The sequence below is a fragment of the Rhagoletis zephyria genome, unplaced genomic scaffold, assembly GCF_001687245.7.
Source record: "Rhagoletis zephyria isolate East Lansing unplaced genomic scaffold, Rhagoletis_zephyria_1.1 Rzeph_scaffold_01554, whole genome shotgun sequence".
Taxonomy (NCBI): Eukaryota; Metazoa; Arthropoda; class Insecta; order Diptera; family Tephritidae; genus Rhagoletis; species Rhagoletis zephyria.
The window spans coordinates 42,484-60,060 of NW_016158638.1; the positions used below are offsets into that span (position 1 = coordinate 42,484).

At 37.1% G+C, this 17,577-nt stretch overlaps 1 protein-coding gene across 1 annotated transcript in view; it reads left to right on the plus strand.

The window, feature by feature from the left end:
- Positions 1-17,577, plus strand: part of LOC108364423 (uncharacterized) — a 38,163-nt gene that overhangs the window by 18,258 nt on the left and 2,328 nt on the right. Inside the window, exons 3-14 of the mRNA XM_017618091.1 lie at positions 279-474; positions 7,178-7,314; positions 7,534-7,659; positions 7,731-7,835; positions 9,123-9,214; positions 9,351-9,587; positions 9,677-9,835; positions 11,979-12,157; positions 12,317-12,504; positions 12,586-13,212; positions 15,228-16,159; positions 16,226-16,479. Coding sequence (XP_017473580.1) covers positions 279-474; positions 7,178-7,314; positions 7,534-7,659; positions 7,731-7,835; positions 9,123-9,214; positions 9,351-9,587; positions 9,677-9,835; positions 11,979-12,157; positions 12,317-12,504; positions 12,586-13,212; positions 15,228-16,159; positions 16,226-16,479 — 3,232 coding nt within the window. The remainder of the gene's footprint in view (positions 1-278; positions 475-7,177; positions 7,315-7,533; positions 7,660-7,730; positions 7,836-9,122; positions 9,215-9,350; positions 9,588-9,676; positions 9,836-11,978; positions 12,158-12,316; positions 12,505-12,585; positions 13,213-15,227; positions 16,160-16,225; positions 16,480-17,577) is intronic.

The following is a 17,577-nucleotide window of genomic DNA, read 5'->3' on the forward strand; positions in this document are numbered from 1 at the left end:
TCAATTATAAAAGTAGGTGCCTATGATGTCGCTCAGCCGACAATGGGGTGACGTAAAAATGGCAAAGTTTGGATGATTTGAATTTTTTTTGAAATTTACTAGGAGTATATTATTTATTTGCGTGCATATTTGCTAACTAATAACACAAGGAATTTAAGCAGAAAATGGTGCTAAAATTATACTACTATTGCTCATCTTAAAAATTTAAGTTCAAAGTTGTTTTCTTATAATAAAAATCATATTCATTGAATATTCATATATGTATTCACTATTTACAGATGTTTGGTTACACTGGCAAATGGGGCACCTGGTTCACATTGATACTGGTGCAATTGGCAATTATGCTGGGCTTCGCTTGTCGCGTATCTGAGTTTCCTTGCAAGGGTAATAACAACATTTGCATACCATTGGACAAATTCTGCGATGGACGTGCGGATTGTGAAGATGGCAGCGATGAGCCAAAACATTGTTCGGGTGAGTAAGTCGTAGAAGGAAATGTGTCTAAAACTTATTTAAGAGCAAAAGTGGAGTTGCTGTTGAAGTTATCTACTACTATGTATGTACGTATGTCGAAGTGAAATATTGAGCTGAGAAGACGTTTTAAGACATAGAATGAAACAATACGTAGAAAAGTAATAAATAATGTTTTTTTTTTAAGAAAAAGTTAGGATTTGAAATCTGCATTCTACAGGGTAGCTAATGAATATTGCTACTCTAGGAAACTACATATAACTTGTTGCTTAATTCATGTAATTTATTTTTTAACCTACTTCAAAAAAGCAGGTGGTTATCTATTCGTCGCAATGTTTTAATTTTTTTAATGTATGTTACCGCACAACTTTGAACCATGTTAACCGATTTTAAAAGGAAGGGTGGTTTCTCAGAGGTGGTCCCATACTAATTTGGTTTAGATCCGATCATTGGATTCTGAAGAAATTAACGGTAATCTTAAAGTTTTATATGAGAATTAAAGTCGGTTTTGTTGTTTACTTAAAAATAGCTTGTTATTTATTCATTTGAGAAATTGACTATTTTTGTTAATTGGTTTTAAAAGCAATTGAATTTAAATGGCCTCCAAGGTCGGTGATGCGTTTGTGATATTTTATTAAAACGTTATGCATTACTGACTCGGGGCCATAGTGGGAATCGCCTCAATTGTCATTCGTATGGATTGCTTTTAAATCCGAGGTTCCCAAACTTTTTTCCCTAAGACCACTTTCATAATTTTACGGGTTTTAGTGGACCCCAGCCACTACATTTTTAATATATCCTAAAAGCCGTCAAAAAATTTTAGCATTAGTCCTAATGTTGGAATTTTCGCCGCGGCTGAGTTCTAACCCTAAATTCGGAGTGGTGAAAACAAAAAGCAAAATATCATATTTTCTTGTGTTCTATTTATTAACAAAATATAAATACAGACTTCCAAGTTTTTTATTATCACTCCAATTTTATAAACTCAGAGTGCTATCGTTATTTACGCTCTCTTTACTATAAACTTCTCATAGTTTATTCGTATTTATGGCATCACTTTTAATTGCATCGCTTCGAGTCATAAATTAATGCTCACTCACATTTAAAAAAAAAACAAAATATTAAACAACAAAACCGCAAAACTTTTTACACCAAACTTTTAATTCAGAAACACACAATTGAGAAAAGACCGAATTTAGAAAAGCCGATGACGAACAACCAAGCAAGCTGCGCATCAAATTTAGAGCATACATCAAGGTGAATTTATACCAGGTGGTGTTACTAGCTCAGCTGATTTTGTGTATGTGTTTCGCCGCACGGCTTCTGATATCAAATTGAAACATTTTTTTTTGAATTTCTACACACACTCTTATAGATTTTGACAGTTTATGCCGCCAAAGCAAAAACAAAACACATGTAAATTTTTGTTTTTGTGCTCCTGCTATCACCTTATATTAATTCGCCTTGGCATACATAAAATGATTGCTCAATGAGCGCTCCATTCTGCTTCAATGAGTTTATCAACGATCAAAACTACTGAGAGATTAAAGCTAGATTAGCAAAACAGATAGGAAGCACTTTTATGAAGAGTAACATTTTCGAAAAAAGTGTTGGCTAGGGCCTTTGTGAATTAAGGTAACGCTATATTCCCTTTGGAAGGATACTACGGACTTCAACGGGTGAAAGTGGCGCACAATCCAAATCATAGTTTCATGGTTTCAATCTTCCATTGGCGTGAAATATAAGGAGCTCTAAATGAAATAAAACTAAATGGAGCAGATTGCTTGCGTAGGAAGAAAGCTATTACGTTTTTTTTTTTGTAGCATCTCTCAGCAGACACCCTGTATTTTGTACAAAATACACACACACTTTGAAATTTACTTTTTTAAGCATTTTTTCAACAATTGTGTTAAGCTTGAAGAAATTTTTATGGAAAGTAGAGCTATAGTAAAAACTAAAGCTGTAATTTCGGAGATCACCACATCCCCTTAAAATTTTTATGTAATTTTCGTTACCATTTTTGATGATACAATGTTAGGTTAAGTGGTATTCCTGCGAAGTTCACATTAATATATAAATTTTGTTGGTCCATTGTGATACGACTGAGTGGTAAGACTATTACTGGAACGGTCACTGGGAAATTCTCTCGACAAGGCCCTAATTCGCTTGAGCTAGAGCTTGTCTAGATTTCAGTAACTAAGATTTTCTCGACAGTGCCAGAATAGGTTCCGGCATGTAAATCCATTCTACAGATAATCTAGTACACAAAAATTAATCAGAGATAATCATTTCTAGCGCTGAACAGATTCTCATCAACGGTTATCTTTCGTAGTGTCTGACACTACTATGCAATATTTTGACTTGGGTAACCGGTTCAGGTGCTAGGTAGATTTTCTGCAGTACGTTTACGTTGGCAGCGCCAGGACAAAATCTGTCATGCGACAGCCTTAGGTCGAGGCCACGCAATGAGCGGCAAAGCGGCTGGCAGGCTTGAAATTAAAACATATGCTATTGAAGTGGCCACACGCTGAGCGGCATTTATGAGCGGGGGAGCGGCATTTCGGCGCCGTTTTGGCGCTCATTGCGTGGTCTCGACCTTAAAAGGGTAACCTTGACGACCACAGGATAGGTTGCCCTGAATTAAGTTTATTGGCTTAGAGCTGTCTGGCTCTAGCATTTAATACCTTGACTTGGGCAACTGATCCTGATGCTGGCCAGATATTCCTGACAATGATTTCCTTGTCACTTTCTCAAAAGGCTTTTCCTAATTACGCCTAGGATTGTAGAAAATTCCCAGTTTTACATTTTATATTAGGCACTGTATGGGAATTCTGAATGGTAATTCGACATTTCATTAGACGGAAGCTGCCCAGGATCGCCGGGCAGTGGCTGCTTGGAGCGAGCGCTGCCTTTGTGTCTGGCGGCTCGATAGTTTTTCTTGTCGGGCGCTAGATGGAAGAAAGAAAATCTAACCAACGTCTGCTCAAAATCGAGATTTATTTCTGAACGGGTTAGCCTAGCGTACGCAGGGCAGTTGAAAAGCGAGTGCTGATATGCTTGCGTTGACCATTAAACTGCTATTGCAATATGCGTCGGATGTTAAGTCGTACCGCATGAGCTCCTATTCGACAGTGATCCGGTAAATGTCCATCCAATCGGGAATAGGTTTATTTTACCCTTATCTCAGAGGTTTCCTCTCGCCAAGTCCAACTATTAATAACACAAAAAAGTTATAACAGCTAGCTCTCCTTCTGAGCACACACAACCGCAGTCGCAACCAATGGACAGGGCAGCAGCAAAGTCCTTAAATCACTGGCCAGCAGCACCTGCGACAAAGTCAGAGAAATGCCGGCACCCTAAAATTGTGCATATGCAAACTGTGCATACGAAATAATGCATACGAAAAAAACCGAAATAATGCATATCTGCACAGTTTCGGTTGAAAACCGCAATAATGCATATTAGAAAAACCGAAATTATGCATATGCGCACTTTCGTTTGAAAACCGAAATAATGCATATCAAAAAAACGGAAATAATGCATATATGCACAGTTTCGGTTGAAAACCGAAATAATGCATATGAAAAACCCGAAATAATGCATACATGCACACTTTCGTTTGAAAACCGAAATAACGCATATGAGAAAAACGAAGTAATGCATACATGCACAGTTTCGGTTCAAAACCGAAATAATGCATATGACAAAAACCGAAATAGTGCATACATGAAAACGAACTTCTTTCTGAGTAGGCGGCCTTCGGCCGCGCTTAGGGATTATAACCCTTACTAAGTAGAATTCTCCTTTCTGTGTTGCCGGAAAAGGGGGCCGGAAGTACTTTTGCGCAGAACTTCTTTCTGCGTAGGCGGCCTTCGGCCGCGCTTAGGGATTATAACCCTTACTAAGTAGAATTCTCCTTTCTGTGTTGCCGGAAAAGGGGGCCGGAAGTACTTTTGCGCAGAACTTCTTTCTGCGTAGGCGGCCTTCGGCCGCGCTTAGGGATTATAACCCTTACTAAGTAGAATTCTCCTTTCTGTGTTGCCGGAAAAGGGGGCCGGAAGTACTTTTGCGCAGAACTTCTTTCTGCGTAGGCGGCCTTCGGCCGCGCTTAGGGATTATAACCCTTACTAAGTAGAATTCTCCTTTCTGTATTGCCGGAAAAGAAGGGCGGACGTATTTTGCGCAGAACTTTTCTCTGCGTAGGCGGCTTTCAGCCGCGCTTAGGGATTAAAACCCTTACTAAGTAGAAGTAAATAATTCATATTAGAAAAAACGAAATTATCCATATGCACACTTTCGTTAGAAAACCGAAATAATGCATATAACAAAAACCGAAATAATGCATGCATGCACAATTTCAGTTCAAAACCGAAATAATGCATATGGCTAAAACCGAAATAAAGCATACATGCACAGTTTCGGTTGAAACCGAAATAATGTCTAAATGCACAGTTTCCATATGCGCAATTTCGGTGCCCCGAAATGCCCTTGGCATCATATAAAGCAGGCCGGCAACTACTAGCTGCAACTAGATGATTAATTTTCTCTAAATATTCTCATTTGAAATTTGAAAAATTGAATAGTGACACCTTTTTAAGCAAAGACCCTTTTTCCTGCGATTTTTACACACTCAATATTCAAATACATACATAATCCAGCAACCGATAATCAAAAATATTTATAAAAAGGTATTTTTTCGTTTATCTGAAACAAATTTTAACTCATAAGGATAAAATAAAATTAAGTTATTATGAAAATGTAATTTTTAAGCAAAAAACGCAACCGACTTGAATTCCGATAGAAAAAGAATTATCGAAATCGGTTGGCATGGTCCAGAGTTATGCGCTGACATATGTACATAAGAAAAATATTCCGACAAATTGATAACCTCCTCCTTTTTTGAAGTCGTTCAAAAAGTAAAAAATCTTAGTATCCCAGCAAAAAACACGATTACCACAGAAGCGAAAGTGGAAACGAGCTAGGCGATGGGAATCGCTTACCCTTTCGCTTCAAGAAGGCCTTATTTTAACATGGGCATGTCATTGGCGGTAAGCCCTTACCCGCAGCATTACCTTCGAACGAAGGGAGAACGCATGGATAAACAGAATCCAGAGAAGCGAACAAAGAATGCCTTACAGAGAAACTAATGTAGAATGCCTAGATAAGTACATACTTATTTATATTAAATTGAAATCAGAAAATGTCTTAAAAGGTTAAAATTAATTAAAATTTTTATAAACCAGCGTACATATGTATGTATTTAGGTATTTAGATTTTCTTTAAAATCGGTATGTACATACATGCATATTTAATTAAGCTTAAAATTGTACTTCCTCACTCTTGTACGTCACTTCATTGACTGACTTCAACTTCGCTGCAAATTGAACAAAGCAAAACATGATTTTTATGCGAGACAAATTTCCACAGAAAGTAACGGTAGAAAAAGAATTTTTGGATATTCATTCCATTTTTCAGCTGACTACGATGAAGCATTCTACTTTGCATTCCCCGAAATGAAGCAAAGAAGCGAAACAAATAAAATATTGTAGGACATTCTACTTTGCATTCCCGGAAATGAAACGAAGAAGCGAAACGAATAAAATATTGTAGGACATTCTACTTTGCATTACAGGCAATGCATAAAAGAAGCGAAAAAATTCGGAGGCATTATAACGCTACGCCTTCTAGAACACGTTACCACTAAAAGCGATTACCGATTTTTTGCTGGGATATTGCCGAAGGAGGGGTGGATGTAGCCATTCACCGCCCCCAGCTACGCCGCCGTCTCTTATTAAGTATTACATACAGTGACTCACACAATTGTTTACGTGTTGATTTTATTTTAATTTTCACAACGTTTTTTTATTTAAATTTTTTTCTTATATCCGTCAGCAAAAAAAAAAAATAAATATTAAAAAATCAACGCGATTTTTAGACGCTTCAAACTTGGTTTTCATGAGACTAAAATTTTATGGGCTATAAAACACATACACAAAATTTTTTTAAAGATTCAGATGAAAATTTGAAACTCTGATTTATATGGCTTTGGCTAAAGCTTGGACAATACTTTTATAGAAAAATAACAAAACGAAAAATTCCTTGAAAAACGTTGTGAATATTTAAAAAAAAAAAATCAACACGTGAACACTTGCGCGAATCATTTGGGTGGTTCACAAGGTGTCGTACTTGTCGTATTGTTGTATGTTGTAAAGTTTTTAACGGCTAAATAAATGTTTAGAGGACTTGAAATCACCACCAACTATTTTTTAATTGTGTGAAATTTCATAATAAAACTTTTATGTTAGCTTGCGAATTCCTTAAACATAGTTTTAGCCGTTTAAAGTTTATGACATACAACAGTACGACAGTATACAACACCTTGTGAACTCCCTAATTGTATATAAAGTTTTAAATTTAAATGCGCATTCTGCTTGGTGCGAATGAGGTTGAGTATTAACATATTTTACGAGTACAAATTAAAATTTTTTCATTAATTTTTGGTCTTCGTTGAGGAGGATATGCTACTCTAAACTTTTACTTATTTATAAATTGTGGTAAGGCATTACAGATTGTACGTTTTTACATAGTTTAATGTACACAAATACAACTGCATATAGTATATATAAATGAAAAACTTTTTATACATATTAACATACATACTTATATATGTATGTATGTACATAAATATTTTATTATCAATTTGCAGTTTGCAACCGAACTTATTACGGTGACATTGGTCGCACCTATACATTAAAAGTGCCAACACCACAATGGAGTCGACTGCCATTTTTATGTCACCTAACTTTCACAGCTTCAGGGCGTGAGCAAGGCGATATTGTGCAAGTAAGTGCGATTAAATAGATACTATTTAGAGTATTGAATTCAAATTGAGCGACTATTAGGGACATTAAATTAGTGCATTTATTTATGAATAGGCAAACATACAAAAGTATATGCAGTTGCAAATACATAAATGTGTTCAAACTTTAAATTTGAATTCGCTAAAATTTATGTTTCTGGAAATCAAAATTTTAAATACAATTTTTATAATTTTTTTTCCAGATTATCTTCGATAGTTTTACGGTGGGTCGCTTCGATGAAGGCATGGTGGACTCAGATATTGACGGTTACGAAAGCAATGTTAACCCAGCTGGCGAGTTGCCAGGCTGTCCCGAGGGTTTTATGCAGGCAAGTTTTTATTCGAATTTGTTCATTCGAAAGAATATGTCAATATATGCTAGTTAATAAAATAATTGCAGCTGAGCGAACTGGGGCGTCCATTCACAGGCGGTTCTTGGTGCGGCAAAGCAACAGGGCCTCAATTATATTTTAGCGAAACATCGACAGTAACTGCATCTGTGAAGGTAAGTGTCAGATGTTTGCTGGTTTTACGAATGCACACATAAACATTGATTTTGACAGTCAGACAGATATTTATTTATTTATCAATCAGTCTATGAAAGCATAATTTCTTACAGACTATTTAACAATCAAGCTTAAGCTAGGGCATCAAATTAAGCATATTGGTAAAAATTGACTTAGGTAGAGAAAAATCAAGGTCGATAGTAATTGAGATCTGGTTAAGTTCACTCATTGCCCGGCCAATGGGTGCATTACGGGCATAATTCGTTTTGAAATTTTCGGCATAAAAAGGCAGGGAAGCACGCAGATACCTCCTCGGTACATTAAAATGTATTCTACCCAAAAGCTGCGGACAGTCATAAGATCCTTGGATAATGCAAAAAATAAAAGTCATAGACAATAGTGACCCTCTTTTATCTAACGATTTTAGATTGAGCAGCGATAAGCGCGCATTATAGGAGGGTATGGGATCAGAGAAGCGTAGTGATCGTAAGGCAAATTTGAGAAACACTTTCTGAACGTGTTCAATCCTATTTTGATATGAAACTGGTGGAACGGACGCCAGATTATTGCTGCGTTAACTACAACCAAATTCTGAGATAGGATGTTTTTCAACAAAATTCTGGAATACGGCGTTCTTGAAAAGTTTTGAGATAGGGCGTTTACGAACTGGCTGCCGAGATACCTCGATCTTCCACTCAGCAATCGATATGGAAGAAATCCGCATCACCTTTGGCGAAAAAAATTCTAAAAAATCAACGGTAACTTTTAGCCACTTGAAACTTGCACATTAATCGATTGGGCTATAAAACTGTGTATTCAAACAAATTCTAACAATTCGGAGAAAAAGGTATGAAATTTGGGTGGAAATTTTTTGCACGTTTTTGTAGTTTTCTACAAATTTTTAAACTTCGGTTTACATGGGTTTTGTTAGAGAAAGAACTGTATTTTAATTGAAAATTCTTAAAAATAAATAAATAAACATAAATGGCACACAATATCACTCTAAAATGGCGTGTATGTAACCGTCGCGACAGCTTTCCAATGTTTTTGAGCTGATACTCTGGCAATTTTCATTACTGTGTACTACTCGTAGAACTGCATAGCTTGGAATCCTTCTTTGCTAGACCGTTCGCATGGATGTTTTCTAAAAAAAGGGGTTAACTGTTCAGCGGTCTTTGTTTTTTACTCCGGTCAAAGATTTTATTTTTTCTCCTTAAATGAAAACAACTAAAATAAATTTAGAAATATTTCTCCAGCGAATAAAACTTATTTAAATATTTTCCCAGGTATTTCATCCGCCCAAGAACATCCATGATGAGAAACCATTCGAATTCAAAATACGATACAAATTCATCAGTCAAACTGATGCTGTTGTCAGGTATGTGTGACGATATATGTATGTATGTATGTATGTAAATAAGTATAGTTGTGAGTCCAATTGTTGTATGAAAATGACAAACATTCTTAATAAACCTCCTTTATCGTTTTGTTTTTTTTTTTTCTTTTATTTCCAGATACGGTCTGCCCGATAAGCCTTTGGAATTGGGGCGCGTTACACCTGGCACGTATTGTACACGCCAATTTGATGAGTGCTATCGAAATAAATGCCATTTGCAAAGCCCAAATTATCCGGGCATGTATCCGCGAAATGTAACCTGTTATTGGACGATACGACAAAAGGAGGTGCCCACCAGTAAGCATGCCATGATTGCTGTTAGTCAAGAAAATCAACACAAGGCGCTAGTAAAAAGGTAAGGGGATTGATAAAATTTACTTGTAAAAAGAGAAAAAAAGTTAATAATTTACGGACTAATGTATTGATTTTTTTCCACCTCAACAGATCCATTGCAAGTTTTAACAAGACTTCACGTTCCATACGAGCGTGGTCGGACTGCACAGGAGAACGGGATCATTTGATTTTCTATGATGGCAGCTCCACAAATGATCCTGTGTTGGCAAAATATTGTGGCGGTGACTGGTTACCACGTGTGGTGTCGCGGTAAGTTTTCACATTTTTTAAGGGAAATTTCTAAATCCAATTCGGTGGTGTTTGCGGCCAATATCACGGTTCAACAAAGTTTTATCGTATTTTACCTCAATAACGGGGCCGACCTCATCTTGTAGATTTTTTGATGCTGATTTGAAGTGCAATTACAAAATTTTTCTAGCACGTCTAGTTTTTGAGAAAAAAAACTGTTGAAGCTGCGAAAAATGGCAAATTAAAAAAAAAAAAATAGAATCGAATTTGGACGTAGTTTTTCCGAAGAAAAAAAAACGCTTATTAATGAAAATCCAATTAGTCTTACGGATTCTAGCTCATGTCTAAATGCGAGTAGGCCATTGGCCAGCCTTCTAACTAAGTACTTCCAAACTAGGCAATGCAGGTCTCAGGGAAATTATGTTGGTAAATATAAGAAACTGGGTTTACTCTGCATACTGACAGGTCACACGAGCATTCCTGCAGATTTGGTTAGAAAGGGCTTAGGTCAAGTATTTCTTAGCCCGCAACTATGTAGTTAGAACACTCAGTAATGACCGGAAGGTTTCAATGGTCTGCTTTATTAAGCTAGTAGGATAGCAGATAACTTTTGGAATTTCTAAGTGGCCACTACCCGAGGTACAAACCGCTAAATGCGGTTGGAATACATTAACTTATTTACCTTTCCTGCCTTAAAGGAGATGAACGGGCAGGCCCCTTTTTGTGCTTCGGCCCCACCTCCGCAACTACGGTTTGTGTACTCGTAGTATACCCTAAGTTCTGTTTCCTGCACGCTTGTGTGTTCGGACCAACAAACAAGCTTTTCCTCCAAGAGTTATAAAGAGTTTTATATCCAATATAAATTCATAACTGCAGTCGTAAGTTTTGAATAATGTTGTAATATTGCTTAAGAATGTTCTTTATCAGTGTTCAATGCGACATTGTTCGAGTTACTTTAAAGAGAGTTAATAAAAAACTTACCTATCTCGCAAAATAGTAGTATATTGGGGAGTATGGTAGTATGAATGACAAAATAGTAGTAAAAAAACTCCTATCGCAGTAAATTCGGCAGCACTGCTTACACACATGCAGACGTGGTAATAGTTGATTACCATTGGTCACAGTGCCTACCTACTACTTTTTGGTACAATAAATATTTTTTATGACTGCATGCAAACATACCGGTCTCCCTTCTCAATAAGGTAATAAAATAAAGTCCTAAAAATTAAATTAAATTTAAAATATATACATACATATATATTTTTCTCTTTAATATAGTAAAATTTAAAAAGTAATAGAAAATTATATTAAAAAAGAAAGTAAATTAAATTAAATTAACAAAAATATTTCACTTTTCAATTTAATAAAATCTAAAATTTAAAAGAAAGAAACTATTTAAAAAATTAAATAAAACAAATGAATTTCTAAAAATTAAATGAAATTAAAAAATATTTTTCATTTTAAATTAAAAAAATCTAAAAACTAAAAGAAAGTTAAATTTAAAACAAAAAAAATTGATTGATTGAAAAAATACACTAAAAATTAAATGGAATTAAAAAAATATATAAAAGAATATTATCTAAACATAAAAATAAAAAATTAAACAAAACAAAAAAAAAGTTCACTGCCCTAGGATTTGAACCTCGGATCTCTCGAATGGCACGTAATGGTACCTTGCTCACTCGGTTAGAGTCCTTCAATTGTCTTACACAAGACTTGCAACCAGAATTGTCTAGCAAGAGAGCGAGTTGTAAAATAAGCAGTTTGTCACATAAAAAAGAGCAAAAATAAAACTCGTAAAAAACTTCCACCAGAAGGCGCAACAGTGAAAATTTTCACATTTTCTTCATTTGGCACATATTTTCACAATTTGGCAAACTCTAAATTGATTTTAGACCCATGGTTTGTTTGGCAAAATTGCTTAGAATTACACGTAGAATCGTCCTATACTATACGCACATATATTGAAAAATATTTTGCAAATTTTTTCCTTTGTGAAATTTTTTCTATGAATTTTCACTTCTTCCGTGCGTGTCTCAGTGTTTTATTTAAACTAATTAATAAATAAATAACCGTCCATATTTCTAACTTTCATTTTATTAGCCTTTGTCTATTTTATATCTACTTCCATATAAACGACCTGATAACGTCTTTTTTTTTGCAGTGGACCTGAAATGTTGGTTGCATTCCATTCTAGCCCATTTTCGGCGCCCTTGCAACAAGGCGTTCCGAATCGTGGTTTTGAACTTGATGTCGATATTATTTTCACAGATTCAGATTCATACGATTTTGCACAAGGCACAAAAAATACCTGCGAGTTCCATATAAATGCAACAAATCCAGGTGAGTGGAAAAAGAAAAATTTTGTTTTCATATTTCTGTTCTCAGTTTGTCCCTTTTACTTATATATATACATATATATATATTATATAATATTATACTTACTTAAATATTAAGTTTTTCTATGAAGGCTCTCTCAAACTCAAACTTAATTTACTGCAGATGATGTACTCTTCTCGCGGCGTGGACGAATGGGCCGTATTGTAAGCCCACGGCATACACTACCACCGAATACAACATGCACCTACCACTTTCATGGATATCCGGGCGATCTGATTTGGTTGTCTTTTACAAGCTACAATCTACAGATATTACAGCAAACAATTCATGACAACAACACGCTAGGCAGAGTAAGTAAAGGACGAACTTCAAGTCTATGCTACTTTCGAAACAATTACATCCATATTTCTTTAACCCAATCATCATTTTAGGCTGATTTGCCACCATGGATCACGCGCCTAAGAATGTGGGACAGTTATGGCACGTATGTTTCATCGAAAACCACAACAACAACTGGGCAGCCACCATCACCACCACCAGTGGCATCATCTGCATCGGGAAGCAAACCAACTACCTTGAATCAAAGCGCCTACGGCAATTATTATTACAGTGCACAAAATCCCAAATTGAGTAAAAATCTACGCGTGAATATTGATAATGCATGGAATCCGGTCGATACATACATCTATGGTCCAACACAATCGAGTATATTCAATAATGAAAATAAGTATAGTGGCTATCAGCAAGCTGGAGCGGGTGCAGGTGGCAAACAGAGTGGTGGTGTCGCCAATAGTGGCATAAGCGGCATAAAGGAGAGTTTAAATTATATTTCGGGTGGTAGTAGTGGTGGTAAGGGTAGCAAGGATACGTCATCAGCTGAAAAGAGCTCGGTTTCATTGATGAGTTCGAAGGGCAAGCGACGTTTAATGTTGGAAATCTATGATTATGAAACACCGAAGTTGTGCGATCACACTGCCATTAGCAATAATGCATTGGGCTTCAATAAGCTGAGACCATGTAGTCCTTTGGAGAGTTATGTTAGTTCCGGACGAGATTTGGTAAGTGGAATATAATATTGATTTGGTAGGAATTATTCATAGTACTTTTTGGAATTGACTAGTATTAGTACTCATTTGCACCAATTGTTATGGAACATGAATAAGTACACCAATTTTATTAGTACTCAAAGCCGGTACTGGACTCCGCATGACTTACAATTATGCAGAGATGGTTATTGATCGTTATTATTGGCCCAAGCGCCTACTCAAAAATTTTTTGTTTGAATACATTTTTTGTAAATAAATTCCTCCCGGACATCCCCCTCACTGAGTTAATCAAGTATTTTTTAAGCCTTTTCGTTTTTATCTGCCGTAATTACATTTATTCCCTGGCCAGCAGTTGGAAATACGGCATCCTTCCTATTTCTTTTGAGCCGAGACAAAAAAAAATTACATAGTTGCCTACCTCCTTTCCGAAATTCCGTGAGTTTTTCTGCACTTAGCTCCCTGTACTCTGAGATTATCTCTAAAATTTGTCCTTGCTCGTCAAAGCAGCCACGAGTGTTGCTCAGAAAATGCATTTGGAGGTGCTCCCTCCTTTTTTCAATTGCCCCCAAGGTATCTGTTACCAGATCTCTACCCATATCCTTGTAGAAAACAGCTCCGGTCTACATAGAAAATTTGATTGCTGCCCACCAGCATTCCAAGATCTTTGCAGCTAAGTGAGAGCTTCTATTATCTTTCCCTTCAAAATAGTTCTCTTCTTTTTTCCTCAATCATCGCTCAATCCGTCATACATGGTGGGTATATTTTAGTGACGACCAGAAATAGTTTTCACTCTGTGCGTACGGCGTACTTCTCTGCGGTAGCGATTCGGAACTTTTCGCAGTACCAGTTCTTTCTGCTAAGGAGCGATGTGCACTCTGAATTGTTACTAAATCAGAAGCGAATTTTAGTATCGTTAAAATGGACAGAAACTGGAAGAAGTTAATTGAAGACTTAAATGTATAAATAGAACACACGCCATCTTTATAAGGTCCGACGAAAATAAGTAATTTCAGTATTTGAACATGTTCATTCGTGGTTGTTGCTCGGCAAGAATTTAAAAGGCAAACGAAAAATATTTCTCCCACGATTATTCGAGAAGAGCTAAAAGAGGGTGTGACGATGTGGACTTCAATTGCATCGACGGAAGAATTGACACACTTTTTTATTGCAACCATCAATTGTTTTGTTGGGTTGCGTTAGGATTGCGACAAAGAACTCGACGCACAGTGTCGTCTTGATACTACAGTCCTCGCAAGAATGTTTTGCCTTCTTAAACAAACAACTTGGTTGATAAAAATTTATATTTTGATAAGACTGTGCTGGAATAGGTCTTTCAGAGAGTTGTATTGAAAATCTCGTTTAGCAGACCTCCCTAAAGTCGAACAATTACACAGCAGATCCTCAACTTTTCCCTGTTCGTATTTGTCTCTGCACCTGAAGTAGTGCTGATAGGGAATACATAGCGTTCTATCATCGGAGCCAATAGAACAGTTCTTAATAAGGATGTTGAAAAGTCACGTACGACCTGGGAGTTTCGAATAAAGGGGCGTGGTCTTAAGGTCATACTCGGGTCGTATACAATTTCAGGTCCAATGTCTGAAAATAACACAGGTCGATTGTTATTTTTATTCATCTTATTGGGTATTGGATCCACTCTCCGCTTGAATACATCAATTAACTTTTCTTCCCAAGAATAACAAACAACCTTTGTCTCAAACAAGTAATTTTTAAGCAAAAAACAAAACCGCCTTCAATTCTCATATAAAAATTTAAGAGTACCGTAATTTCTTCATGATCCAATGGCCGGATATAAACCAAATGAGTATGGGACCACTCCGCAGGTACATCCTTTCCTTAAAAAAATAGAATTATTTAAATCGGTTAACGCGGTCCAAAGTTATGCGGTAACATACATTAAAAAAAAAATAAACAAAAAATATTCCGACAAAAGGGCCGCTCAAACGAAACAGATCGCACAGTAATCCAACAATTCAGCTAAACCAAAAACCCCCAATCTCTCTTTACAGAAACTGGAGTTTCACACTCACACCGGCACCGCGCTCTTTCCGGCTCAATTTTCGCTGAATTATGAATTTGTGGACACCGAACAGGGCGGCGAACCCTGGCCCGGACGCAGAGGGGAAGATCCCGTACCACTACTCTGTTCACGCGTTTTTCGCAAGCGTAAAGGCAACATACAGGTGCCACGAAATGTCTTCCTCTACGGCCGTGGTGGAGCCAAGAATTTCACGTGCCTATATCGCTTCGAAGCCGGCACATCTGAACGCGTCCGCCTAGTGTTACACAATGTTACATTCGGTGAGGGTACTGCATGTACAACTGACTCTGATCTGCACACCGGGCGTCCGCGTTGTAATCAACTCGACCCGGAGGGGCGCCTGACTGAATTGCGACTTTTCGATGTACCCTTTCGTGATGTGAAAATACAATTGGGTTGCTTCTGTGACAACTCCAGTACGCTCTACAGCAATGCGCCACTAACATTCATATCAAATTCGCGTGTCATGGAGCTATCATTCACCGTCACACGTTTGAATATTTCGGAGGATTTTGCAGATGTTTACTTTTTCGCTTCATACGAATTTAAGCGAGTGAGTGAATGCCGCAAGCGACTTAAGCTGAAAGGTGCTGGTGGTGAAGATGAAATTAAGTATCCTATGAAGTCACAGGACTCCAGTTGTGAAGGTCTCTCTTGGTGCATTGAGGCACAGACATTGGAGCATTCACTATTCGTGCAGACGTGGGGCTCTTACTTGCCCATAGATCCGACATCGGAGGATGCTATGCGTTGTCATACCAAAAATCGGTTGATCATATATGCGGGACGACCTTTGAAGGTGATGCGCGTTGTTTGTCCAGCACAGAGTGGACCGAGACCGACTTCGTTGCATATATTCTCAGAAGATTGGACAAATGGACAGCCTTTGTTTACCAACAAGTAAGTTCGATAAAGTGAGCTCAATATGTAGTTAGTTATTGTCTTTTTATTTATTTTTTATTGCAGGCCAGTCAGCTTAGTACTGGAACCGATACTCAAAGAGCCCGGCGACATTGCCTTCACATGGTTGGAAATCTACCGCACACGAAATTCCTTAATTCAACAGCTCGATATACAAACCAATGCCAGCGTGATGACGGGTGGCGCTGCAGCTGGCAATGACACATTGACCGACATCGGCTTTTATCCGAAGGAATCCGATTGCGAATATAAATGTCCCGAGCTGGATGCGTGTATAGCGGGGACCCTATGGTGTGATGGTAAGTGATTTGTACTTAAGTTAGTTTAGGTTTATTATTAGGTTTTCTACCTGAAAGTTACCTACGTAAAAGTACTGAAAGGTGCAGAAAAAAATCCCTCAAAAATACCGAAGGATTTCGAAAAATTAAGTACGAAATGTTCCGAAAAAATCGGAAAATGCGTGCGTCTATTGCTGAAAAAATTCTATCGTTTTTCCGTTCCTGATCCATCAACTAGGTACAAATAAACTAAATTCCGGTAAAAATACCTCCCCTGTATGTATTTATCTTGTTTGAAATCCAACTTGCCTAATATCTGTACACTAAGACTCACAAAAATGATGTGAGTCGTTTTGCTTTTCTAAGATATTTTCCAGGATTTGACATTTTTCGTGCTTGAAGCTACTACATTGATAAGGCCCAATTAGTTGGTTCATTAAGGGTTTCAGTATTTCAATCAGTATCGTCAGTAGCACCTCATAAGTAATGTTAATAAAGCTTGTAACGACGTAATTGGCGGAAATAGCGGGATATCCGACAGGCGTAGGTTGTATTGGTCACAGCACACTGAGATTCCAATCAACGGCGTGTAAATATTCGTACCCAGTAAACATTCAGGCTTGATATCAAATAGAGAGCAATTTGATAGCAAACCCATTTATAAACACTTGCACTTGGTATCAAAGTTTGATTTGGGATTGATATCAAAGCCGTTCTCAAACAAAAGAGTACTGCACTGCAGTTATGTTAACTTTGGACTTCTCGAAGGTATTCACGAGTTGGATAGAAGCACCGACCCAGACATTCCAGGTGCACATCCACAAATATTTGTATTTGTTTCATCTACGTGGCTTATTAGGCCCCTCTATTTATATATTTTTATTTGTTTTTGAGAGGCTTAGGGTTAAATTTCGGAATTTTTTTTAGAAATTTTGGCTTCAACGGCAAAATCAGTGACTTAACTTCCCACGCATTAACTCCCATCAATTGATAGACTACTATAAAATTTTGAGCAAGCCGCGCCATTAGTTTTTATTTGACAGCCATTAAAAGCAGACAACCTCGTGAAGTTTAACGATAATGAAACGAAGTGAATATCGTGTGCTGATTGCTTAATCA